Source organism: Moschus berezovskii, chromosome 9 (assembly GCF_049115385.1).
Source record: "Moschus berezovskii isolate FMDL1 chromosome 9, NW_MosBer_1.0, whole genome shotgun sequence".
Taxonomy (NCBI): Eukaryota; Metazoa; Chordata; class Mammalia; order Artiodactyla; family Moschidae; genus Moschus; species Moschus berezovskii.
In genome coordinates, this window is record NC_142468.1 from 94,193,057 (window position 1) to 94,220,168 (window position 27,112).

General features: G+C 35.6%; 1 protein-coding gene and 1 non-coding gene across 9 annotated transcripts in view; one reads left to right on the forward strand and one right to left on the reverse strand.

Annotated features, from left to right (window-relative positions):
* The window catches only part of MYO9A (myosin IXA), a 244,476-nt gene that overhangs the window by 123,962 nt on the left and 93,402 nt on the right, over positions 1 to 27,112 (reverse strand). For all 8 annotated transcript variants that reach the window (XM_088839960.1, XM_088839959.1, XM_088839961.1 and 5 more), the window contains 4 exons: positions 25,298 to 25,414; positions 22,798 to 22,932; positions 15,212 to 15,333; positions 7,983 to 8,124 (listed from right to left, as the gene is read on the reverse strand). In XM_088839960.1, coding sequence (XP_088696086.1) covers positions 7,983 to 8,124; positions 15,212 to 15,333; positions 22,798 to 22,932; positions 25,298 to 25,414 — 516 coding nt within the window. The remainder of the gene's footprint in view (positions 1 to 7,982; positions 8,125 to 15,211; positions 15,334 to 22,797; positions 22,933 to 25,297; positions 25,415 to 27,112) is intronic.
* Positions 14,599 to 14,670, forward strand: TRNAH-GUG (transfer RNA histidin (anticodon GUG)). The gene has a single exon. It is a non-coding gene; the product is annotated as a tRNA-His (tRNA).

Consider the following 27,112-nt stretch of genomic DNA (forward strand, 5'->3'; position numbering starts at 1 on the left):
GGGCAAGGGTAGGATGATTTGGGAGAATGGCAATAAAACATGTATATTATCATATGTGAAACAAATCGTCAGTCCAGGTTTGATGCATGATACAGGATGCTCGGGGCTGGTGCACTGGGAAGACCCAGAGGGATGATATGGGGAGGGAGGTGGACGGGGGTTCAAGATGGGGAACACATGTACACCCAAGGCAGATTCATGTCAATGTATGGCAAAACCAATACAATATTGTAAAGTAATTAGCCTCCAATTAAAATTTTTAAAAAAATAAATTAAAAAAAAATTTTAAAAACCAACCAACTTAAAAAAAAATGTCCTTGAGATGGATGATATTATTATTATTTTATAGATGAGGAAATTGAGTCACAGAAAGGTTAACTATCTTGGTCCCTATCACACAGTAATGGGAAGAACAGAGCCACTCATAACCACTATACTGTGTCTGCATACAGACACCAAGTAGGCAGACGGATATATGTGCCTAGAAAGTTACACTCCTGGAAGAAGGTCCCAGACTGATACACAGAGTACAGGCATTTGACTTTAGCCACACCCAGATGGAAGGACTGGTGAGTAAATCACTTCATGTCAGTGCAGCTTCACCATTCCCTTCCGTTCCGTCACTCAGTCGTGTCCGACTCTGCGACCCCGTGGACTGTAGCCTACCAGGCTTCTCCGTCCATGGGATTCTCCAGGCAAGAATACTGGAGTGGGTTACCGTTTCCTTCTCCAGGGGATCTTCCCGACCCAGGGATCGAACCCGGGTCTCCCGCATTGGAGGCAGACGCTTTAACCTCTGAGCCACCAGCTTCACAGAAGAGCTCTAACTCAGAATTCCTTGAGGGTCATGCCTAGTATAATGTCATCAACCCTCATGTCCACAAGGCAGCTTGGACTCATCTTGCTACCTTTGGGACTTTCCTTTCCTAATAATTCTTGGTTCTCCTGAAAACAGGAGGAAGGGGGAAACAAGTCAGAAGTCTTGGTGCTTAGTTTGTCCCTAAGTACCCTTTGAGCAAAAGTATAAATTATAAAAGTTAGCAAAACTGAGGAAGAATTTTCAAATCAAAATACCAGCAGCAGCAAATACTGAGGGCAGACAAACATAACTAATTTAACTCTAACAATCACTCAATAAAATAGATTCAATTATAAACAAAACTTCACTGCTAAGTAATCAGAGAGAAAGAAGTTCGTCAGAAGTCAAACATAGTAAGCATTGCTAACAGGAACTAAAACATAAGTCTGCCCTACTCCAAAGATTATTCTGTCCTATTAACAACTACACTGTAAAATCTAATACTCTATATCTCTTTTCCATGTTGATATTCATCAACATTTCCCAATGTAACGGTCCTGTCTCTCTGTCTTCATATTTCTACATTCCTAAGTACTAATAAACTAAATCACATCATAAACTAATCACATCATCATCGAAACTGTCTTCTGTTGCTTTCTATAACAACACAGCTTGTGAATTAACTTATATCCTGTGCTATCCCTTCTCAGTCCCCACTGTTGGTTCTGTATTAAAAAATCTTAAGAGTTTCATCTTGTGTACTCATTTTCTGGTCATCTTACATCAGTTTATCTCAACCATAATTGTGGCTTAAACTCTATCTAAATGATGAAACTCAAATCTCTATTTCCAGCTCAGATATTTCTTGTTAAGTCTGAAGATGCATTTATACATTTTAAAGGTATCTCAAACTTGAAAGAAAATGTGTAAGACTAGTATTGTTTATATGCTTTAAAACAGTCACCAGTGAAACCATGTGGACCTGGAATTCCCTTTGTAGAAACTTTTAAATTACTGATTCAAATTACTTAACAAACATAGGATTTTTAAGTTTTCCTATATTTTCTGGTGTCAGTTTTGGTGATATATTTTCATGGAATCTTCACCTTTACACTGTCAAATTTATTGTCAAAACATGTTCATATCTTAATCTATAGAGTGTGTAGTTAAATCCCCTTATTTGTTTCTGCTACCAGCAATCTGTGAAGCTTTCTCCTTTCATTAGTTATTTTCTGTTATCTTTTACTTATACAGTTTACCCTTCAACAACATGGGAGTTATGAATGCTGACCAAAACCACAATTAAAAATCCCCATATAAAAAAAAAATCCCCATATAACTTTACAGTCAGATCTGCATAGCATCTACAGTGCTGCATTTGTGGATTCAGTCAATTATAGATCACACAGTACTACAACATCTATTTACTGAAAGATGTCTGTGCATAAGTTGTTACTCAGTTGTTCAACAGTTTCTGACCCTTTGCATCCCATGGACTGCAGCATGCCAGGCTTCCCTGTCCCTCACTATCTCCTGGAGTTTGCTCAAACTCATGTCCATTGAGTCGATGATGCCATCCAACAATCTCATCCTCTGTCACCCTCTTCTCCCCCTGCCATCAGTCTTTTCCAGCATCAGGGTCTTTTCCAATGAGTCAGCTCTTTGTGTTAGGTGGCCAAAGTATTGCAGCTTCAATTCAGCATCAGTCCTTGCAATGAATTTTCAGGGTTAATTTTCTTTGGGATTGACTGGTTTGATATCCTTGCTGTCCAAGGGACTCTCAAGAGTATTCTCCAGCTCCACAGTTCAAAAGCATCAATTCTTCAGTGCTCAGCCTTCTTTACAGTCCAAATCTCACATCCATACGAGACTATTGGAAAAACCATAGCTTTGATTAGGCAAACCTTTGCTGGCTAAGTGACTGTCTAGGTTTGTCATAGTTTTTGTTCCAAGGAACAAGAGTTTTTTAATATCATGGCTGCAGTCACCATCTGCGGTGATTTTGGAGTTCAAGGATATAGTCTGTCACTGTTTCCATTTTTTCCCCAGGTATTTGCCATGAAGTGATGGGACCAGAAGCCATGATCGTAGTTTTTTGAATGTTTAGTGTTAAGCCAACTTTCTCACTCTCCTCTTTTACCTTCAACAAGAGGCTCTTAAGTTCCTCTTCACTTCAGGCCATTAGGGTAGTGTCATCTGCATAAGAGAAGTTGTTGATATTTGTCCCAGCAGTCTTGATTTCAGCTTATGATTCATCCAGCCCGGCATCTGCCATGATGTACTCTGCATAGAAGATAAATAAGCAGGATGACAATATACAGCCTTGATGTACAAATTTTCTAGTTTGTTGTGATCCACACAGTCAAAGGCTTTAGCGTAGTCAATGAAGCAGATGTTTTCCTGGAATTCTCTTGCTTTTTATATGATCCAACAGATGTTGGCAATTTGATCTCTGGTTCCTCTGCCTTTTCTAAATCCAGCTTGAACATCTGGAAGTTCTCAATTCAAGTACTATTGATTTAAATGCTATCTTGATTGAAGTACTAGCTTGAAGGATTTTGAGCATTACCTTGCTAGCATGTGACATGGGTACAACTGTGTGGTAGTTTGAGCATTCCCTGGCATTGCCCTTCTTTGGGACTGGAAAAAGTGACCTTTTCCAGTTCTATGGCCACTGCAGAGTATTCCAAATTTACTGGCATTTTAAGTGCAGCACTTTAACAGCATCATCTTTTAGGATTTGAAATAGCTCAGCTGGAATTCCATCACCTCCGCTAGCTTTGTAGTGATGCTTTTTAAGGCCCACTTGACTTCACACCCAGGATGTCTGGCTCTAGGTGACTGACCACTCCATTGTAGTTGTACGCGTCATTAAGACCTTTCCTGTACAGTTCTGTGTATTCTTGCCACCTCTTCTTAATATCTTCTGCTTCTGGTAGGTTCATACATTTTCTGTCCTTTATTGTGCCCATCTTTGCATGAAATGTTCCCTTGGTATCTCTAATTTTCTTGAAGAAATCTCTAGTCTTTCCCATTCTATTGTTTTGTTCTTATTTCTTTGCATTGTTCACTTCAGGCTTTTTTTTAATCTCTCCTTCCTATTCTTTGGAACTCTGCATTGAGATGGATCGGAGAAGGCAATGGCAAGCCGCTCCAGGACTATTGCCTAGAAAATCCCATGGATGGAGGAGCCTGGTTTCTCATTTGCTTTTCGCTTCTCTTCTCGGCTATTTGTAAGGCATCCTCAACCATTTTGCCTTTTTGCATTTTTTTTTCTTGGGGATGGTGGTCTTGATCATGGCCTCCTGTACCATGTCACGAATCTTTGTCCATAGTTCTTCAGGCACTCTATCAGATCTAATCCCTTGAATCTATTTGTCACTTCCACTGTATAATTTTAAGGGATTTGATTTAGATCATACCTGAATGATCTAGTGGTTTCCCCTACTTTCTTCAATTTAAAGTCTGAATTTTGCAATCAGGAGAGTTCATGATCTGAGCCACAGTCATCTCCTGGTATTTTTTTTTTTTTTTTTTTTTGCTGACTGTATGTAGCTTCTCCATCTTTGGCTGCAAAGAATATAACCAATCTAATTTTCATATTGACCATCTGGTGATGTCCATGAGTAGAGTCGTCTCTTGTGATGTTGGAAGAGGGTGTTTGCTATGTCCGGTACGTTTTCTTGGCAAAACTGTTAGCTTTGCCCTGCTTCATTTTGTACTCCAAGGCCAAACTTACCTGTTACTCCAGATATCTTTTGACTTCCTATTTTTGCATTCCAGTTCCCTATGATGAAAAGAACATCTTTGTTTTTTTTTTTTTTTTTGGTGTTCATTCTATCAGGTCTTATAGGTCTTCAACGAACCATTCAACTTCAACTTTTTTGGCATTAGTGGTTGAGACAGACTTGTATTACTGTGATGCTGAATGGTTTGCCCTAGAAACGAACAGAGATCATTCTGTCGTTTTTGAGACTGCATCCAAGTACTGCATGTTGGACTCTTCTGTTGACTATGAGGGTTACTCCATTTTTTGTACGGTCTCTTGCCCATCTAAGTAGATGTAATGGTCATCTGAATTAAATTCACCCATTCAAGTCCATTTTAGTTCACTGATTCCTAAAATATGGATGTTCACTCTTGCCATCTCCTGCTTGACCACATCCAGTTTAGCTCGATTCATGGACCTAACATTCCAGTATATTCAGTATTGTTGTTTATAGCACTGGACTTGACTTTCACCATCTCCAACTAAGTGGACCCCCGCAACTGAAAACTATGCTGTTCAAGGATCATCTGTATTATTTTCAGCTATTTCTTAAAGGAATTAACTTTTAGCTTTGCTTATTTCTTTTACTATATGTCTGCTTTTTATTGCATTGATTTCTAGTCTTTGCTTTATTATTTCCTTCTTCTAATTTAATTTGCTGATTTTCCCTACTGTTTTGCCGACTAGTCTTCCTTTCTAACATATACTTTTAAAGTTATAAATCACTGCTTTAAATGCATCCTACAAATTTTGATACATTATATCTTCATTAATGTTCAGTTTAAAATATTATCCCTTGTGATTTCTTTTTTAACTCAGGGATTACATAGAAGAAGTTCACTTAATTTATAAACACCAAAGAGTATCTAGTTATCTTTATGATGTGCCAATTAGGTCAGTTATTTAGCAGTGCTGTTCAATTTTTCTGTTTTTATTGATTTCATGTCTGCATATTTTGTTGTCACTGAAAGATATGTATGAAAATCTACAACTTTAAAGATAAACTTGTCGAGCTCCCCTTTTAGCCTGAAGTGAAGTCATCAGGTACATATAACTTTTGATTATGTCTTCATTGAAACAAGCCCCTTTTATTGTTATGAAGTGTGCTTCTTTGTCTCTAATAATGATTGTTGTCTTAAAGCCTACCTTGTCCAATAATAATGTAATTACATGAGCTTTGTTTTTGTTAGGGTCTGCCTAGTGTGTCTTTTTCCCATCCTTTTACTTTCAACCTATCTGATAATAAGAATGAATGAATCACATACATAAATACACATACTGTATGATTCTATTTATCTGAAATTTAATAAGTAAAAATAAAAAAACTAAGGATAAAAAATTACAGTCACGTTTACCTCTGGGTGGGGGAGAATAAGCCTGGAAGGGACATGAGAGAAACCTGGACACAAGATTTCTGCATTTTATGTACCTGGCTATATGATTTTATAGGTCAAGATTTTTTTGTTTTAGACTTTATTTTTATATATTGAGATGTAACTGACATACAACATCAAGATGTATAAAATATTAATACTGATTTGATACATTTATAAACTGTAATATGATTACCATTTTAAAGTTAACAAATACCTCCATTATGTCATACTATCATCATTTTTTTGTGGTAAGAACATTTAAGATCTGGTCTATCTTAGAAACTTTGAAGACAGTGGTATAATCACAATGCTAACTATAAACACAATGTTTACTATAATTATAATGCTGTACATCAGAACTCCAGAAATTAACTGCAGGTTTTTATCCTTAGCCAGCCTCTCCTCAATGCCCCCACCCACTAATAACCACCATTCAACTCTGTTATTCTAAATGTGTATCTAAAATCTGTTCCTTCTTGTCTTTTCCATCTTAGAAAATAGCACCTCAAATTCACCCATCAGCTATAGCCAGAAGTCAGTTAACTATAATCCATCAACAAGGTTTACTCATTGCATCTCCAAAAACATCTCATAATCATCTATATCTCCTCCATCTCTACTGCCACCTCAGGGGTCCAGTTTACCTTAATGTTTCACTGATCTCCCAGCTCCCAATCTCTCCCTCTGCTATTTTTTCTCCTCTGAGAAATCAATTTTTAAAAACACATATCATCTGCTTAAAACTTTTTCATGGCTCCTCATCAGAATTCAACAAAAATCAAACTCCTTTAACTTGATCAAGAAGCCCCGAAGAACTAAGTTACTGTCCATTCTCTAAATTGATTTCATGCCACTATCTTCCTTGATCACTATAATCTAGCAATGCTGATCTCTTTTCAATTATTTTAACATATTAAATTCTGTCCTATCTCACAGCCTATAAGATTCATCATCCCAACCCCTCACCAAGGTCACATTTACTTCAGATCATCTCTCAAAATTTGAGTTTTGAAGGAGGTGTTCATTACCTACAAATTAAAAATCGACTAATTGACTACTTTCTCTCATAGAACCTATTTGTTTATTTATACACCAAGATCATGTCAGCTAATTAATCGCTAGATTATTCTAAACACAAGTGTCAGACTCTGTGCTTTGTGTTTAAAATGATCTAGTGATAAATTAGCAGGACAGAGTCTGACATGTGCTTCATGTTTTAATAAATACTTCTTGAATAAATGAATCAGTGATGAGTGAATGAGCGGTCTTAATTCTGACTCTCACCTCAAGATCCAGAAAAAACATATAGCTCTACATATTCCACAGCATCACTACCTCGCCTAGAAATTGCCTTCAATGTCAGGCTTAAATATCAAGTGTGGGTAATGGGTTCCTCAATTACAAACAAGGGATGGGCAAAATTATGAAGATTCCTTTCTGCAGGAGTTAAGTCTCAACATATTCATTAAGAGCTCAAGCTCACAAATATCCAAAGGTGCATGAGGACATAAGCCCTCATGGATGTAGAGAAGAAAAAAATTCAACCAACCATACATAGATGGACTAGTGGGTTTCAGACATACCAGTGGTATCTACTCTTGCAGATCTAAAAAGGCTATTACACTTCGGTAATAACCTATATAAGGAGGGAATCTGAGAAAGAATGGACACATGTATATGTATAGCTGAACTGCTTTGTTGTACACCTGCACACCTGAAACTAACACAACATTATAAATCAACTAAACCCCAACATAAAATAAAGGTCAAATTTAAAGAATTAAAAATAAACAAGATAAAAAGGCTATTACATTTAGAATGGATTGACATCAATTTTAGCTGCAGGAAAAAACCAATAAAACCATCGGCTAATGACAGCAGAATACTGCAAAGGACAGTATAAATTTTGGAACCATCCTTATAAAATTTCTCCCACTGTTATTGACCAACTACAAAGAAAACAGTATAATAGGAATGGTGATAACAGTTAAGAACACTCCTCTGTCCTAAAGGCTTATTCAATGAGAAATTTACTGACCTTTACCCCATATTTTACTTTCCCGGCATAATGCTTTATGATGAAAGCAGGCTCCATCACAGCTGGAAATTCAATGTAAGAATTCTCTTCATGTTGGTGCTTAAACTTGTCCAGCAGTGTTTGATTTGTAGCCTGTGGAAAACTAAATTAAAAAATAAAAATAAAAACACTAAAGAAAGATGCAGCAGTTCATAAAGTGTTCTTTTTTAATAATTATAATCTCATCTAACAAATTTAGCAAATTACAGAGAGTTTTCACTTAAATAAATTCTCAAAACAAGCTAGGAGGAACCAGACATCAAGTTGCCAACATTTGCTGGATCACAGGAAGAGCAAGGGAATTCCAGAAAAATATCAACTTCTGCTTCATTGACTACACTAAAGCCTTTGACTGTGTGGATCACAACAAACTGTGGAAAACTCTTAAAGAGATGGGAATACAAGGCCATCTTACCTGTCTCTTGAGAGAAACAAGAGAGTTTCTTGTTTGTGAGGCAAGAAGCAACAATTAGAACCAGACATGGAACAAAAGACTGGTTGAAAACTGGGAAAGGAGTACAACAAGGCTGTATATTATCACTCTGTTCATTTAACTTCTATGCACGGTACATCATGGGAAATGCCCGGCTAGATGAATCACAAGGTGGAATCAAGACTGGTGGGAGAAACCTCAAATATGCAGATGACACCATCCTAATGGCAGAAAGCAAAGAAGAACTAAAGAGCCTCTTGATGAAAGTGAAAGAGGAGAGTGAAAAAGCCCCTCTTAAAACTCAATATTAAAAAAACTAAGATCAGGGCATCCAGTCTCATCACTTTATGGCAAATAGAAGGCCAAAAAGTGGAAAGAGTGACAGATTTCCTCTTCTTGGGCTCAAAAATCACTGCAGATGGTGACTGAAGCCATGAAATTAGAAGATGCTTGCTGCTTGGAAGAAAGGTTATGACAAGCCTAGACAGTGTATTAAAAAGCAGAGACATTACTTTGCTGACAAAGGTTCATCTAGTCAAAGATATCATTTTTCCAATAGTATGCATGGATGTGAGAGTTGGACATAAAGGCTGAGCACCAAAGAACTGATGCTTTTGAACTGTGGTGCTGTGTCCCCTGGGCAGCAACAAGATCAAACCAATCAGTCCTAAGGAAATCAACCCTGAATACTCATTGGAAGGACTGATGCTGAAGCTGAAGCTGAAGCTCCAATACTTAGGACAGCTGATGAGAAGAACTGACTCACTGGAAAAGACCTGACACTGGGAAAGACTGAGGGCAGGAGGAAAAGAGGGTGAAGAGGATGAGATGGCTGGATGGTGTCACTGATTCAATGAACATGAACTTGGGCAAACTCCAGGAGATAGTGAGGGACAGGGAGGCCTCATGTGCTACATTCCATGGGGTTGCAAACAGTCAGACATGACTTAGTGATTGAACAACAACAAAACAATCTGAAAGATGAGTAAAAAAAGATTTAGTATTCCTATTTTGTATATGAGAGCTCAAAAGTTGTGATCTGTCTAACACATACTATGCAAGTATCAGAAGTAAGAAAGTTAACTCAGGTTTTCAGATGTTTATCTTGGGTCACAGTGTGCTGCACCATAAGACTCAAAGGATAATAAAAACCAAATCACATGTTGCTTGGGTTCAAGAACTTACAAAAAGGGAATCATCTCTCAGGTTGGACAGGTCCTTTAAATCCAGAGTTATTTTTTTTTATTACAAATTAAGTAGTAATTTTCTTACCTACATCAGTTACTGAATGTTTTTACATTATAGCTATTATTCTCTCAAATACACATCAACGGATTTATACTCACTGATGAACATTTCATTTCTGGGAATCACTCAAATAATATTTATTAAGAAGTAACTATGTAACAGTAGTAGCTATTTAGTGGATAAGTTGTATCCAACTCTTTGCTACCCCATGGACTAGAGCCCAGCAGGTTCCTCTGTCCATGGGATTTCCCAGACAAGAATACTGGAGTGGGTTGCCATTTCCTTCTCCAGAGGATGTTTCCAACCCAGGGATCGAACCAAGGAATCCTGGATTGTCAGGTAGAATCTTTACCACTGAGCCACCAGGGAATATAGTATAATACTAGCAATAATAGTAGTACAGACATATAAAACTTAACAACAGAAAAAAAAATCACTAGTGGTTGGGAATAATGGAAAGATTCAGAGGATACAAGAGGCAATTACAAGCTATATTTTAAAAGTTTGGTAGGAGTTTCAAACAGAAAAAATAATCACTGACAAAAAATAAAAGGAGAGGGCAAGTATATTTCAGAGAAGTTTCATTTAATAGTATTTGAAATAATGAAAAATAATGTGATGTGAGATATAAAGATGTTGAATACAATATCTAATGCATTAAAATGATTCCAAAGCTACAAGAAAAATGGTTAATTACATAGTACATATTGGAACCAGGAAAGAGAATGGTATTTGATGTCAGACAGTCATTGCCTACATTACAAATTCTGTCTGTGACCTTGGGCAAGCTAGATACAACCTTCTTTAGGAACTGGTTTGTTAATCCATAAATGAGTAAAATGAATGACAGTGCTAGAAGAATTAAATAACACTAGCAAAAATACCTAACATTAGTTGACATCCTATAGGGAAAAGACTCTGATGCTGGGAGGGATTGGGGGCAGGAAAAGTAGGGGACGACAGAGAATGAGATGGCTGGACGGCATCACTGACTCTATGGACTTGAGTTTGAGTGAACTCCAGGAGTTGGTGATGGACAGGGAGGCCTGGCGTGCTGTGATTCATGGGGTCGCAAAGAGTCGGACAAGACTGAGCAACTGAACTGAACTGAACTGAGGGATGATATAAATTAATCTACTTTTTCATGTTAGCAACAATGCCATTTTCCTAGTCAACTGAGACCTCTTTTGCATCAAACACTATCCCTTCGTCTCGGCTTTTCTCTCCTTCCCAGAACTCTAAAGCCATTCCAGAACAGGTTACAACTCTTGAACAATTTCAGAGAATACAGCAACAGCCTTTATAGTAGCCTTAGTGATTCTAATTTTACCATGTTTCATGTCACCAAACAGAACTATCAAAATAAATTTTCCTACAATGTGCTTTTAACAGTATGCCTCTCCTACTTTAGAAAACTGAAATCCAAGCTCCTGGGAAAGGCTGGGGGCGGGAGGAGAAGGGGACGACAGAGAATGAGATGGCTGGATGGCATCACCGACTCTGTGGACATGAGTTTCAGTGAACTCCGGGAGTTGGTGATGGACAGGGAGGCCTGGTGTGCTCTGATTCATGGGGTCGCGGAGAGTCGGACACGACTGAGCAACTGAACTGAACTGAAGCCCAGACCAACCCAACTTCTGCGAACACATCTCTCACTACTCCACAGCAGCATGCTTCTTTTCAGGAAGGCTGTTTATCTCATTGTTTCTCCTTAAAGGTCTCAGTCAGTCAGTTCTGTTATTCAGTCGTGCCTTCTAATCCTTTGAGTCATTAAAAAGCTTGTGATTTGTTTCTTTTTTCTTGGATAAACAATGGAAACAATTAAATGTTTCCATTTAAACTTCCTTTATTAAAACCAAAGCTAATTTTCATGTTTATGGGACATTTATACTGTTTATTTACATCTTTTGCCCATTTTTATTGATACATTATTTCTTTTTTTTTACTGGAAGATAATTAATGAGAAATATGAGGGCAGTTTCTATTCCAAATAAGGAAAGATGGGAAAAAAAGCTTTCCACCAGTCCTGCATTCAATAAACAATTGTGGATACATACTACATAATCAAGCAAAAGAGCCTGGAACAGAGGCCAAGTAGACATTATCGTGAATTTCAAAACTCTTCATCTAATGCTCCCCAAAGACTACCTGCAAGCGTAGCCTTAGATCAGTGTTTCTTTGCACTAATCTAAGGCTACCCTAACTAAGGAGTTTTTAAAAAATACCAATGCCTGGACCCCATCTCCTGTGATTCTACTGAATTGATGCTAGGCCAGTGACAAAGTACTATTTATAAGTTCCCCAGGTAATTCTTATGAACAGGCAAGACTGATAAAATGTTGGCCTAAATGAAGGCTCTGATTTTAACTTCAGTTTGTTAAATGAAACACAAAATCTCATTCAAGAAGTCTGGGATGGAAATTTGAGACTCTGTACTTGTAACAACCTTTAAGATGCTGCCAGTGCTGCTGTCAGCAGATCACACTGAGTACTATGGAAAAGACTAGTAACACTCTTAACTTTGCTTATTACACCATTCCTCCTTTCTAAACCCCACACTGCATCCTTTAGAATCTAATTTATAAAATTTGAACAGCCAGCAGACAACAAAGACAAGATTAAACAAGAATTCTAACTTCCAACACATGCTCCTAAAGCTCTACAAACACACTGAAGCAGGAATACCAGTAAGGATATTTCATGCAATATATCCTCTGGCTGGCTAGTCACTTCAGTCGTGTCCGACTCTGTGCAACCTCATAGACGGCAGCCCACCAGGCTCCGCCATCCCTGGATTCTCCAGGCAAGAACACTGGAGTGGGTTGCCATTTTACAGAACAAAATATTTTCAGAGGAAAATATACTCAAAGTGATTTTAAAAACAGCTCTTCCCAAATGACACTAATTTATTGTCAAGTACTCTTTATTGGTACATGAAGGAGGGAAAATATTTCATGTCTTTGCATCTTCTGGGAAGTTAAAACAGACAAAGCTGGTCCATTTATAAGGAAAGATAACAGGATTAACTTAAAGCAAGGGAAATAATACTGTGGTTTATTAAAAATTTTATGGAGAGTTGATACAGAAGCACAATTCAAGTGGCAATTAAAAGGTTCTTCAGTTCAGTCTCCTACCTGCAAAAGTACCTTGATAGATGATGTAAAATAATTACTATAATGGAAAATTATATTACTTTATGAAGCAGCTGCTAATCTGTTCTAATGATTAAAAAGCTCTTTCTTATATTGAGCCAATGTCTGTCTTCCTGTAATTTCTGGACCTGTGGCTTAACCCCACAAGCTTTTGGGTAAGAGCAAAAAGGTGACATTCTCTTTATTGGGCAATATTTACATTTCTGTGAGGTAGCAACTGACCAGGTAAAGATGGTCTTTGTATAACATAATAAGATATGCACTCAATGAAACTTTGCTTAAAGATAACAGACAAGACCCCTTTGCTCTATTCATGTTTTAATTATATATCCATAGCTTATTTCCTGCTCACAACCACTGTGAGATATAGAGTAGACAGCATTATAACTTATCATCATTATTTCCTTTTTGCATGCAAGAAAATTGAGGACTAAGGATATTAGGAGATTTGCTGAGGGTAGTTAATAGAGCTGGGATACAACCCTGAACTTCTGACATCACAGTCTAAGCATTATGGTGAAGCAAATAAGGATAATACTTCAAAGCACAAGTTCATTACTCTGTTCTCCTTAGTTCATGTTTGTTTTTGTTTGGTTTATTCTTGTGCTCTGATTTTGCTTGTATACTAGTTTTTATATACCAGAGAAGATGGGGCAGGGGGAAGGTGAAACTGATAAAAGGGATCAACTGTATGGTGACAGACAAAAAATAAACTTTTGGTAGTGAGTACATACTGTAGGGTATACAGAAGTAGAAATACAATGTACATGTGAATCTTATATAATGCTATAAACCAATGTTACCACAATAAAAAAGGAAAACGAAAGGTCAAGTAAAAGACAAAAATAAACCTTCTTATTCAGAAATACCTGGTGGGTTTGAATCTCAAGTCCATCATTTACTATACATATGATCTTTTTCTCAAATTCCTTAAATTTTCTTGTTCATAAGACAGCTCAAACAAAATAACTGCTTATCATTTCAATATCTACAATAGTTCTCCATACTAAATATCAAAATCACCTATGACACTTTCTAAAATAAAATACATGAGAAGTAAGGCATCCAAGCAGAGTTAAGAACCACTAACTTCAAAATTTTATAAGAGATAATGTATGTTTTGGGAAATATAGAGCAATACAAGAAACATTTACAACTTTGCACATAAAATTAAAATGATTTTCACTGAATTTTAATTCATTTAGATTAATGGAAATAGACTAATGATGGGAGGGCAAATATAATTGTTGGCACTCTCCTTTCCAATATATTTTGCAGCTCTGCCATATTACTTTATAATTCTATACAGCAATTCTGTGAGTTTATGGTATATTAATATGGCAATAACATATAACTTACCATACATATCAGGATATTCTTAGAGTGATAGTAGGTGCCTTTAATAACTAAAATGAACAACAGGTATAAACTTTAGATTGTCCTACACAAACCTGGTATACAGTCATCCTACCTATGAAAGTTACTACTTAATATTTTATATCTTAGTTTAATGGGTATAGTATTAAACGAGGAATCAAGTTACCTAATTCAATTCCTAAATATTTTACTAAAGAATCATAGAAAACCAACACACTCCCCACCACTTTGGTTTCTCCAATTCTAGATGTGCCACCTCTTAGAATAATTAAACTACAATAATACTTTGTAGAGCACTGAGAACACAGTGGAGGATGCTCCATGAAGCTTTATCTCTGCAACATACATATTTAAGTTTGGTCTTGCTTCCCTGGTGGCTCAGAGGGTAAAGCATCTGCCTGTGATGCAGAAGACCCAGGTTTGATCCCTGGGTTGGGAAGATCCCCTGGAGAAGGAAATGGCAACCCACTCCAGTATTCTTGCCTGGAGAATCCCATGGACAGAGGAGCCTGGTAGGCTACAGCCTACCAGTCTCAAAGAGTCAGGCATGACTGAGTGACTACACTAAGCTATACTGAACAGTGTTACCAAGGGATGGCAAATATCTAACGTATGCAGTCACTAATAACTTGCACAGCCATGGCACATACCACAAATCTATTATTATATTCTTCACCACTAAACAAGAAAACTGCAAACACACCTCATATGTAAAACTTAATTCAGTAAGAGAGAAACACAAAACAAAAATATATATACCAACAACTGAACATCAAAATGACTTTGCAGGAGAAATTTGGAAAAAGTCAAGGAAAAAATGAGTTCAACAGTGAAGTCCATCCAATTTTCTTATAAACACACAAAAAAATGCATAACAGGGAAACTTTAGCTCTTAATAACATTAAGAAGAAAGTTTAGGGCTTAAGAAGACATGAAAAACTCAAATGGGCAATAACAGAACTGAAAAGAATCATACTCACTTGCTTTCTTCATCCAAAAGATGGAGCAAGCCTGTTGGTTTCTTGCTAATAAGATTTATGCAACAAGTATTATCAATATAGTCTATATTGTGCCAGCTGATACCTTCAGTTCTATATTCCTCCTAGGAAATAACAAATTAACAATTTATTCATTTTGCGGAAAATAAAAAGGTATGTGAGAATAAGGACTAAAAAGTTTTTACCAGAATTAAAAGAATAGACTAAACTTTTAAAAATCATTAATCTACACAACGAAAGAACTGTATATTTCAGTTGCATAAAATCGTGATATAGTGTATGTCTATTTTCTTTTAATAGTACACACAACCAAATTTTCTGATTAGAATCCTATTTGTGATTCCACTCAGATGGAAAATTAAGTCTGATTTGTTTTAGCTACACTATCTGATGACTACACTAAGGAAAAATATAAAATGAAGAAGACTAATTTCTCCCACACAACTCAAAGCCATCAAAAAGAACTATTGTATCATCAACAGTGAATTTAATGAAACAATGTCTGAGAAAAGTGGAAAACTATCACCTCCAGTGATCACTGATAAAAATCATATAGAATTCATACATACTGAACTTTGGCAAAATAAACAGAATAACTTTCAAAAGGCGGGGGCAGAGTAGTTTCCCCAATTCCAAGATTAAATAACTCAAAGCTCACATACTGAGTTACCATTCGAAACTCTCTTACGAAGCCCCCACTGTTCCTTCTTCAACCTCTACACTGGGAAATAAATATTCTTTTATTCATCTCTGTGATGCTTTTACTTTTTAAACTGTCAGAAAGATGATTCTGAAAATAAAGAAGGTTCTACACTGCAATGATATTTAGGCACCCAATTAATATCCTGTTCATCTGATGGTTTTAGTATTCACTGATTATACTTGCATACCTCGCAGCAAATACAGTGGTTTCATGAAACAGTGACTTTAATAATTTAATCATTCTTTTTGTATTATCATTATCCTGTAAGGAAAAGTGGACCCTAGTATAAACTAGTTACTCTAATTGTAAAAAGTAAATGCTAACTTAATTCTTCCCCCTCAACAATTTCATAAGCAAGTAATGCTATATAAAGGTCACCCCCAAGCAATGGTAAAGTTTTTTCCCTATTCCTTTTCACAGCATGGATAAAAAGCATACTAGACAGTGTAAGCATATGGATTTTTATATCCTTTACCAGTATTTCAAAATCCCTTCTCATTTCATTTTCCCAATGGTGATTCAGATCCTCCTGCTCAAAGTTAACTATTATCCTAACTTCTAATAACACTGAAAAATCCACCTCTTTATAAAAATTATGTATCTATATATAGAATCATGAAATACATATTCTTTTCATCTGGCTTTTCTTCTGTTACTCAACATTATATTTCAGAGAAACATCTATGTTGTCGAATGCATCTAAAGTACATGCTTTTTAATTGCTGTAAGACAGGGGTTGTGGAGTACTACATTTACTCATTTATGCACTGTCTAGGCTGCTTTCTCAAAGTAATAGCAGAGCTGAGACCACATGGCCTCCAAAACCCGAAGACTGATTTACTTATACTTTTTTATAGAAAAGGCATGCCAAAATCTGCTACGGAGCATTAACTCTCAAACTTTAATATACAACAGAATCACATGAAGAGCTTGTTAAAAAAAGAAGCCACAAACTCAGAATTTGTGAATAATCAAGTTTGGGGTAGTGCACTTGGAAGGAGTGCCTAGGTGATACTGACTGTACCAGTCGGGGTAGGAGAATAACAACTAACTCTTCAAAAACCAATGATATTTATATACAATACATTCATCTACTGGACTATTGATGGATATTACACTCATTTCCAATTTTGGCTATTAAAAATAATGACATTATGTACATTTCTGTACAAAACTTTTTGAAAGCATTTATATAGATTTGGAGAGTGAAACCACAGGCTTATAAACTACAAACATACAAACTCAGAAGATACTGCCAAACAATTTTCTAAAGTGGCTATACCAATCTATGCACCCACCACCAATGTATGAGACTTCCCAGTGCACAGTATTTCTCTATATCTGTATTATCAGCTTTTTCATTTTAGTCATTCTGGTGAATGCCTAGAAATATTTAAGTATGGGTTTAATTTTATTTTCCCTAAAGACTAATAAATGAAATATCTTTTCCTATGTTTACTTTCCATTTGGATGTCCTCACATGCCTACATTCATGATAAAAATTCTTAGAAAACATCCTTGCTTTGTTCTCAATCTTAGTCTGTTCCCATTAAGTATGATATTAACAGTTGGTTTTCTGTAAATGGCCTTTATCAGGAAGTTCCCTTCTATACCTAGTTTGTTAAAGGTTTTGTTTTGAACAAGACTGAGCATGTAATTTTATCAAATGCATTTTATATTTTTATTGAGAACACCAAGAATTTTTTTTCTTCTTCTGTTAACAGATGACTTAAACTGATTGGTGGTTAGATGTAATAAACACCAGAAAAAACTCCACTTGGTTCTGAAATATTATCCTTTCATATATCTCGCTGGATTTAGTTTGCTAATAATTGTTTAAATATTAGCAAACTGAAAATTTCCTAAACAAATATTAGCAAACTGAAAGTTTCCACTTCTAATAATGTTCTTCACAGATTTAGGTTATCTTGGCTCCCCAAAATATATTGAGAATTGTCCCCTTTTATCTATTCCACGTAAAAGTTCATGTCAAACTGAAAATACTTTTACCATTTATGTCAAACTGAAAATACTTCTCTCACTATTGGCAGAATTCATCAATGGTGCCCATTTTGGCTTACAATGTCCTTTACAGAAAGAATGTAATTACATATTCAATTTAATAGTTACATAATTTTTTTTTTTTTGGTTGCACTGGTTCTTCACTGCTGCACACAGGCTTTCTCTAGTTGCAGCAAGCGGGAGCTACTCTCTAGTTGCTGTGTGTAGGCTTCTCATTGAGGTGGTTTCTCTCACTACAGAGCATGGGCTCACTAGTTGTGGTACACAGGCTCAGTTGCTCCACGACATGCAGGATCTTACTGGACCAGGGATGGAACCTATGTCCCCTGCACTGGCAGGCGGCTTCTCAACCAAAGGATGGCAAGGGAAGTCCCAATACTTAAAAGATTTGAACTTCTGTTTTATCTGTGTCAACACAGTTTTGAAAAGTTTTTTCTCATATTATTTGATGTCTACTTATGGACATAGAGTTGTTTAGTGTATTCTGTAACTTTTTAGTATGTATAGGATATACAATGATGTAGTCTTTATCACTGGAATTCTGGCTATTTATATCCCTGTCTTTATGCATCTCTGTCTCTTTCCCACTAATTTCTTGAGGCTTTTATAAATGTGATTGGTCATTTCAAAGTATTACTTACATTTCAAAGTTTATGATTTTTGTTGATCCCTTCCCATAATATATTAGTTTTCATTTTTATTTATTCTTTTCTATTTCCTTTTATTTATGTTTCTGATCATTTTAAAATGTGTTAAATCATTGCTCTTCAATCCTAAAATGTTCTGACAGCTATAAAATTTTCCTCTAATTAAATCATTAGTCAAATTTCTTCAGTGACTAAAGTACATCTTTAGATACAAGTTTTAATATTTAACATATTAGGTTCAATATGTTCTCTAATTTTTTCAATTTCTAAGCTATTTAGAAATTCATTTCTTAACTTTTAATCATAAAGTATTTTCTAGTTATCTTTCTGTTGTTGGTTTCTGATATAACTTCACTATGTTTTTGAGATCTGTGTGATTTCAATACTATGAAATTTCCAAGGCACTTTCAGGAGTCTTCTCTATCATCGCAGTTCAAAGTCATCAATTCTTTGGTGTTTTGCCTTCTTTACGGTCCAGCTCTCAAAACCGTACGTGACCACTGGGAAGACCACAGCGTTAACTATACAGACCTTTGTCAGCAGAGTAACGTCTCTGCTTTTCAACACACTGCTTAGGTTTGTCATCGCTTTCCTGCCAAGAAGCAGTCATCTTCTGATTTCATGGCTGCAGTTACCATCCACAGTGATTTCAGAGCCCAAGAAGAGGAAATCTGTTACTACTTCCACCTTTTCCCCTTCTATCTGTCATACAGTAATAGGGCCAGATGCCATGATTTTAGTTTTTTATTAATATTCAGTCTTAAGCTGGCTTTTTCACTCTCCTCCTTTACCCTCATCAAGAGGCTCCTTGGTTCCTCTTCACTTTCTGCCATTAGAGTGGTATCATCTGCATATCTGAGTTTGTTGATGTTTCTCCTGCCTGTCTTGATTCCAGCTTGTAACTCATCTAACATTTGCATTCTTAGGGCTTCTCAAACGTGTGTATGTTGGATTTTTTTGTTTTTTGTTTTAATTTTGGAAAATTATCAGCCTTGTTTCTTCAAATATAGCTTCAATCCTATTCTCTCACTTTCATATGTTTCTCCAGAATTGCTGTTACATATATGTTAGATCTTTTCACTATATCCCATATGCCTCTTACAATATTTGTATTTTCTGCCTTTCTTCATCAAGCTGGTATTTCTTCTGACCTATCTTCCAAATCACTAATTTTCTCTTAAGTTATATCTAATTGTGAAAAATTAATATTATGTTCTTAATTTCACCTACTTTTTAGTCCTAGATTTTCCTATATTTAGGATTTTTTTTAAGTTTGCTTTTCGTTAATAAAGTTATCACTTTAAAAAATTTCTTGAAGCCACTGTTAAAGTTCATTTGTGATAAGATCATTATCTGAATCCCCTATGGCAGTCTACTGTCTCACTTCTCTTGGTTTCTTCTCATGTTGGTTTCCTTCCTTGTAAGTCTTAAACAAACACCTCAGTTAAAAACCTGAATGCTTGCACATGAAAAAGTGCAGAGATAACTTTAGTAATGAAATGATCTCTTTCTCCACCAGAGACTGAATTTGTTCTTAGCACGTGGCTAAGAACACTGGAAATTCTACACTGTTTTAACCCAATCAGGAACTGAAACTATTTTAAACTGAGCTTTGACCCCTATGATGCCTGCCTGCTCTATTTCTGCTTTGATGGTTGGCTTAGTTGCTGAGTTATGTCTGACTCCTATGACCCCACAGACTGTAGCCTAACAGGCTCCTCTGTCCATGGGATTTCCCAGGCAAGAATACTGGAGTGGGCTGCCATTTCCTTCTCTAGGGGATCTTCTGACCCAGGGATTGAGCCTGGGTTTCCTGCATTACAGGCAGTCTCCTGTATGGCAGGCGGATTCTTTACTGACTGAGCCACTGGAAAAGCCCTATTTCTGCTTTACCTTAACTATAAGATATAACTCTTTGAGGTCTTCAAGCCTCCGGGAGTTGCCAAGGAGCTCCTCTTTTGTTCTTTAATCTGGAGAAAATCCTTCTTGGAAGCTTTCTACCAGAAGAGAAATGTCTCTAGCAACAAAGCATCCCCTGAATGCTGAGCTCATCTCCCTAGATTTCATGCTTGCATATCTGAGCCCTGTAAAATTTCATTTATTTGAAGGTACTCCAATGCTTTCAATTCTGTTTTGTTCAGTTGTTTTATTTTTTGTTCTGCAAGGCAAGTTTGGTCAAAATTTCCTAGTCTGACATCCCCAGAAGAGGGACAGACAAAAGAACAACTCACTAGATTATGAACTCGACAATAAGATTCCTCAACTCCAAACTGTTTATCACCAGTGTCTAACAGTGCCTGAAATATAATTGACTCTCTTCAATAAAACTTCCACAGTTCCAATTCAAATGTTTGCTAAGCATACTTCAAATAGCTCCCCATTCTCTAACAGAAAAATTTTAATCTTCTCTGAATGACTATCTGATCGAGACTCTCATCAAACTTATCTCCTTTCCTGCCCTCATCCTTATATCCTGTGTTTTTGCTACACTGAATCATTTCCAGTTCATCAAAAGTGCTGTGCAATTTTATGCCTCACAGTTTTAAAGATATTGTTATCTTTGTTTAAAATATCTTTTCCCCATTTACAGTCTGGTGAGCTCAACTTTCTATTCAAAACTCTATTCCAGAATCACTCTATTCCTAGGAAATCTCTGCAGACTTTCAACAAATTCTAATAAATTTCATCCTTTCCACCACTGCTTTACCTTATATTTGATTTTAGTACTTATCATCCTATATGGCAATTATTACCTATCTCTCCAATCTTAAGTGCAAATGTATTAATTTTGGGCAAGATTTAGAAGTGAACTTCAGTAATTAAAATTCTCAAAATGTTTCCTCCCAAAGCATCTTTGGTATATTTTTATTTCTATTACTTAATGGTAAACAGTACATGTTAGATGATATTATAAAAAATTATACTATCTTTTAACAGCAGTGCTTAAACAGTTGTGCTTAAAGGCAAGACAGAGCAAGCCCCAATGACAGGAAACTATTGTGATTTTCTGTTCATTTCTTTTCTTCATTATTTCCTTTCAGTTGAATGTGAACCCAGCTTCTATTTATGTCTTCATACACAAACTTAACGCCTGGGCTATAAACTCAACTTGTTACTGAATTCAAATCTGGCTTAGAAAAAGAACCCACATTTCTTTCTACCCTGCAGTTACCCTAAGAATTCTCATGTAAATTTGACCATCTCATAAAAATATGTAGTTACTCAATTTGGTCTCTTTCTACTGTCCTTTGGCCACCTCATGCGACGAATTGACTCACTGGAAAAGAGTCTGATGCTAGGAGGGATTGGGGGTAAGAGGAGAAGGGGACGACAGAGAATGAGATGCCTGGATGGCATCACCGACTCGATGGACATGAGTTTGAGTGAACTCCAGGAGTTGGTGATGGACAGGGAGGCCTGGCGTGCTGTGGTTCATGGGGTCGCAAAGAGTCGGACACGACTAAGCGACTGAACTGAACTGAACTGATACTGTCCTATTTCTTTGTATTCACATTCTAAGCTGATTTAAGATTCTATTAATAAGCTCCTCTATCTCATCCTTGAACTAAGAGATCAAAGGAATCAAATAAGCATACTAAATATGACCCACTGTGACCAAGGCCCCAAAAGCAATTAAAAATCAAAAACATCAACAAAAATCAAAACAAATTCATAGATCTTTTCATTCAAAGGTTCCAACAAATAAGCACATATTACTGATTCTACTTGAGGCCTTTTAATTAAAATAGAAAACCCTGTGCGATAAAGCCCAAAAAATGATGCTCTCATCTGTCATTTGCTTACACTAATATGAAGACAATAATATCTTTACTGAAATCAACACTTAAAATACTTATCATGACTATGACTCAAAAAATTTATGTGGTGTATATGAAGGTGCAGGTGGGGGTTCAGGGAGTGGGAAAGGGGCAAGTGAACACACATTCACATCCTCACACGTGTGTGTGTGCTCAGTCGCTCAGCTGTGTCCGACTCTTTTTGAACCCATGGACTGTAATCCACCAGGCTCCTCTGTCCTTGGGATTTTCAAGGCAGGAATACTAGAGTGGGTTGCCATTTCCCCCTCCAGGGGATCTTCCCAACCCAGGTATTGAACCCACGTCTCCTGCATCTCCTGCATTGGCAGGTGGATTCTTTACCACCAAGCCACCTGGGAAGCCCATTCAGGTACTCACTTGCTCCAATTTAAAGATATGCTGATTAAAGTAGTGTTGTAAACGTTCATTAGCAAAATTAATACAGAACTGTTCAAAGCTGTTATTTTCATAATCTTCAAACCCAAAAATGTCAAGAACACCAATGGACAAAGTCTATGAAAAACAAGAAAGAAATTATGCTTAAATTTATTTCATGAACAATATTCACAATATAAGTAACAAAATGCTCAAAGTTCTTCAATAGCAGTAGAGGAAAACTTGAAGGGACCCGGTGGTCAACCAAAATATACTACAAATAAAAAGCATTTTAGTTCTCTTTATCATCATCATTTTCTTTTTATCTTAATTATAAAAATACCTCCAAAGTTTTTAACACATGTAATTCATTGATTACGTCACAGAAATGTACAAAGCAGAGTTAAAGACTTGTTACCTCAATAACACAAATCTCTAAATCCCCAGAGACAAGGGAAGGGAAAAAAAAAAGGCTATTGGCAAGTCAGAAGGTTAGTAAAGTAAAGCTAGGTTAATCCTGGGTATGCCTGGTCCTGCCGAAGGATCATGCTAATTTTCCTAGTTTGACTTCTCTATCCCAATAAAATTCTGCTTTAAGATAAACTAACAAGCTTATTTCTTACACAGGCTAGAAATGAAACGGTGTATCAGAATATGTGGTTTCTTGAAGTTCAAACATTAAAAAGTTTTATCAAAAGAAGTCACACAAGATTTATGACATTAACTTAAAAAAAAAAAAGATTTATGAAATTAAACAGTTCTAAAAAGATTACAGCAAACCACTTCACTATCCTCAATTTCTGCTCCCTAAAGTCAAATACACTCAAATCTTTTTAGTTGCTTGGTACTGAATAGTATAATACAGTAAAAAGTGTTTATTCTTCTATTTCTTGATATTTCACTTCCAGAAACAATCTTCTAACTTCTTGCTAAGGATGATGAATATTCAGTTCTAACATCGCAAACCATTCTTCTTCCCACACCCACCTCATGCTTAAAATAGAGTTGTATGACAGTTGTGATTAAATGAAACAATTTTTCTCCACTGGTGCTAAGAGATACTGGGCAAACTGATGTAATAAGTGATAAATCGCAAGAGACTTTTAAAAGTCTCCATTAAGAGTATTTTGTTTGATTACTTCTGCTGACTAATTCTAAGCCCTTACAAAAAGCAGGGAACATAATGATCTTCAAAAAGAAATCAATTTGGTAAATTAGATTAAAATTAAAATCAATTTCCTACTAGTGGACTTAAGGCATGACATGGTCATATAAGAGCAATTGTATTAATATATTTAAGATGGTAGGATTAAGTAATAAAGATGATATTGCTATCTGGTCTGAAAAGGTAGACTATTTCATAAAAGTTGTTGGGAAATAAAAACGGATTTGGAAAGATTAAAGGTAAATATCTAAAATCTACCATGTTAAAAAATAAATTCCAACTGGGGAATAAGCATAAACATAATTGTGAACACAAACATGAACATAAAAAATTAAATTCTAAAAGTATGAGAATAAACATTCATATTTTATAAACTTGGCCTAGACGAGCCCTTCCTATATAAGAAAAATAAACAAATAAAACCTAGGGCAATAAAGTAAAATAATGGCAGATTTAACTGGGGACAAAACTTTAAAATATATAGGCTTAAAAACATAATACGAACAAATCTTAAAAGTTAAGAGAAAATATTTGCACTATATATCAGAAACTTTCTCTGCAATATCCAAAATGACTTGTAATAAAATGACAAATAAGATAAAAATACATAAGGAAATAATAAAGAAAAGAAATAAAATAGAGAAAACATGAGAATATACTCGACTTTCATCTAACACTGAAACAATTCGTAATAAAATAGTCCCCCTTATCAGATTAGCAAGATGAAAATACCGATAATATTCAACTAAGTAAAGTTACAGGGAAACAGGCACTTTCATTCATCACTAATGAGGTGTAGTCATTTTTGAAAAGCCACTTAGTAGTAGCAACCAAACTTTTTAAATATAAATGTATCCTTAAGTCCAACAATTTGAGGATTTTATCCTAGAGAAATGTGCACAAAGAATATCTGTTACATAATCATTTATAACAATAAAAAATGTATTTGAATGGGGGAATTTATGCTACATATGCATATTATATAATATTACAATATTAAAAATAACGAGGTCCAGATATATATCGACATAGTTAGGTTAAAAAAAATACAAATTAGAAACAATGCAGGTAGCATGATCCTATTTTTACATTTAAAGGCAACTCTGTACAGGTACATCTACAGGAATGTAAGGACATAGGGTAAAAGCTCTGACACACAGAAAGAACGGTTTCCCTGAATAGGGTCATAGAAACAGTAGGAAGGAGAGAAATAGCAGGAAATACTATAAGGTGATACTTATTGCTACATATAATTCTGTGTTTTTAAATGTCATGTATTAACCATTTTATTAAAACAGGTTTTCAGGAAAAATATATTAGAGTTCAACATATTTCTACCTTGGTATTTTGCTCCAAATCTTTACTATTCATAAGTGCGTGATTAATCCGAAAAACGATCCAGTCAAACAGGGCACTATATAAAGACTTAGCCATAGAGTTCCTCACTGTCACAGCCTAGGGGAAAAAAAAAAGTTAGGAACCCAAGTGAAATTGGCAATAATCTGGAAAAAAAAAGATTATCTTGAAATAGAAATTAATGTTTATCTCAGTATAAATAATTTATAATTGAAGTTTTCTATATATACTCATTAATCCAACTCAGGAAATACAGGCTAAAACTGCCATGAAAGATTAAAAAAGCAAAATGTAGGTCACTCAATTCAAAATAGTTTTATTAAAAATTGGGGTATGTATTTCATCTAGTAAAGAAGGTAGAATAGGAAGTTTATTAACAAATGAACTTTGCCAGCTAAAGTAAGGAAGAATCTTCCAGGCATAGGAATAAACCTGTAAGCAAACAGCATCAGTTATCTGTGGAATCCTAGTCAGACACTTGAAACAATAATAATACCACCACAATTACATTCCTAGTTGTCTTCAGCCTGTCATCCACAGTAACATCTAGAATGTCTTCCTCCCCAAACACTTAACAATTCTTTCATTATGGAGTTATTGTGATTTATTTTTTTCCCCCACCTCAAGCTTTCCCCAGTTTATGGAAACTCTGTATATATACTCAGTTTTTGTGAAAACCTGAAACTGATCTAAAAAATGAAGAATATTACGTAAAGAAAATTCAACATTTAGAAGGCACTACAACCTAAAAAGAGGGTTGGGGAAGCACATGTCTTAGACAATTGAATACTATCATTTATAAAAACAAATCCTCATTAGTTAAGTATTTATTATTTAAGGACTTATTTTGAAGTTTACATATTAGAGTAGGTACAGAGCATCAATTAAGAGCTAGACTATATTCCAATTTCAGTTTCTTACTTATTCTAACAATTTGAGATTTGTCAGCTTGCTGAAACTTAGGCTACAATCTTTTCTTACAACTGTAAAATGGAGACAACTGACTACATATAAATGACGCATGAATTTCTGAATTTAAGTGAAAAAAAAGCTTCAAGTTGCTAGAAAACAAACTAATTACTATTACCTACATAGAAAAAGAGAAAACAGGAATCAAATTCTCTATCCAACAATTAAAACTTGAAAATAATTGGGAAATGTTTAGAAGTTCTGAGAGAAAAAATAATGTGGACCTAAAATTCTATTCAATAGCAGAATATACAGAGAGAACAATCATTCTATGCTTCTGAGGGGTGGTGGTAGGGAATATGGGATTAAGAAAATCTGATTAAATTCAGCAAAAGCAAAATATTTTAAAACACAGAATAAGAAAACATGCTAGTTGCCATAATCAATATAAATGAGCTGAATTTTTTCATTAAAGGACAACCCTTCATATCAAATTAAAAGATTCAGAGAAAATTCAAATACATGAATATGCCTATTTGCACCATAAATCCCAATATTACACTTTTAGTCTCTTTTCTGTGAAATGCTATCTTGTCAAAGCTTGACCTCAATAAGCTCAAATACTATTTTCCCACTCAAACAAGATCTTGTTTAGTGTTTCCTGTCTCACTGAATATTACCAATATTCTTATAGTTGTATGTACCACAAAATCAGGATTCATGCCTGACGTCTCCTTCTTCCTCCCTGCTTCCCACTAAGAACTCATTGCCAAATCTTGTTGACTTAATCTTCTACCTTTTTTTCTTTTTAAATAGACCCATTTCTACCTATCAGAATGTCACCCTTCTAGACACAGCAGCAAGCATCTTTCTCTTCAGCAGTAGTAA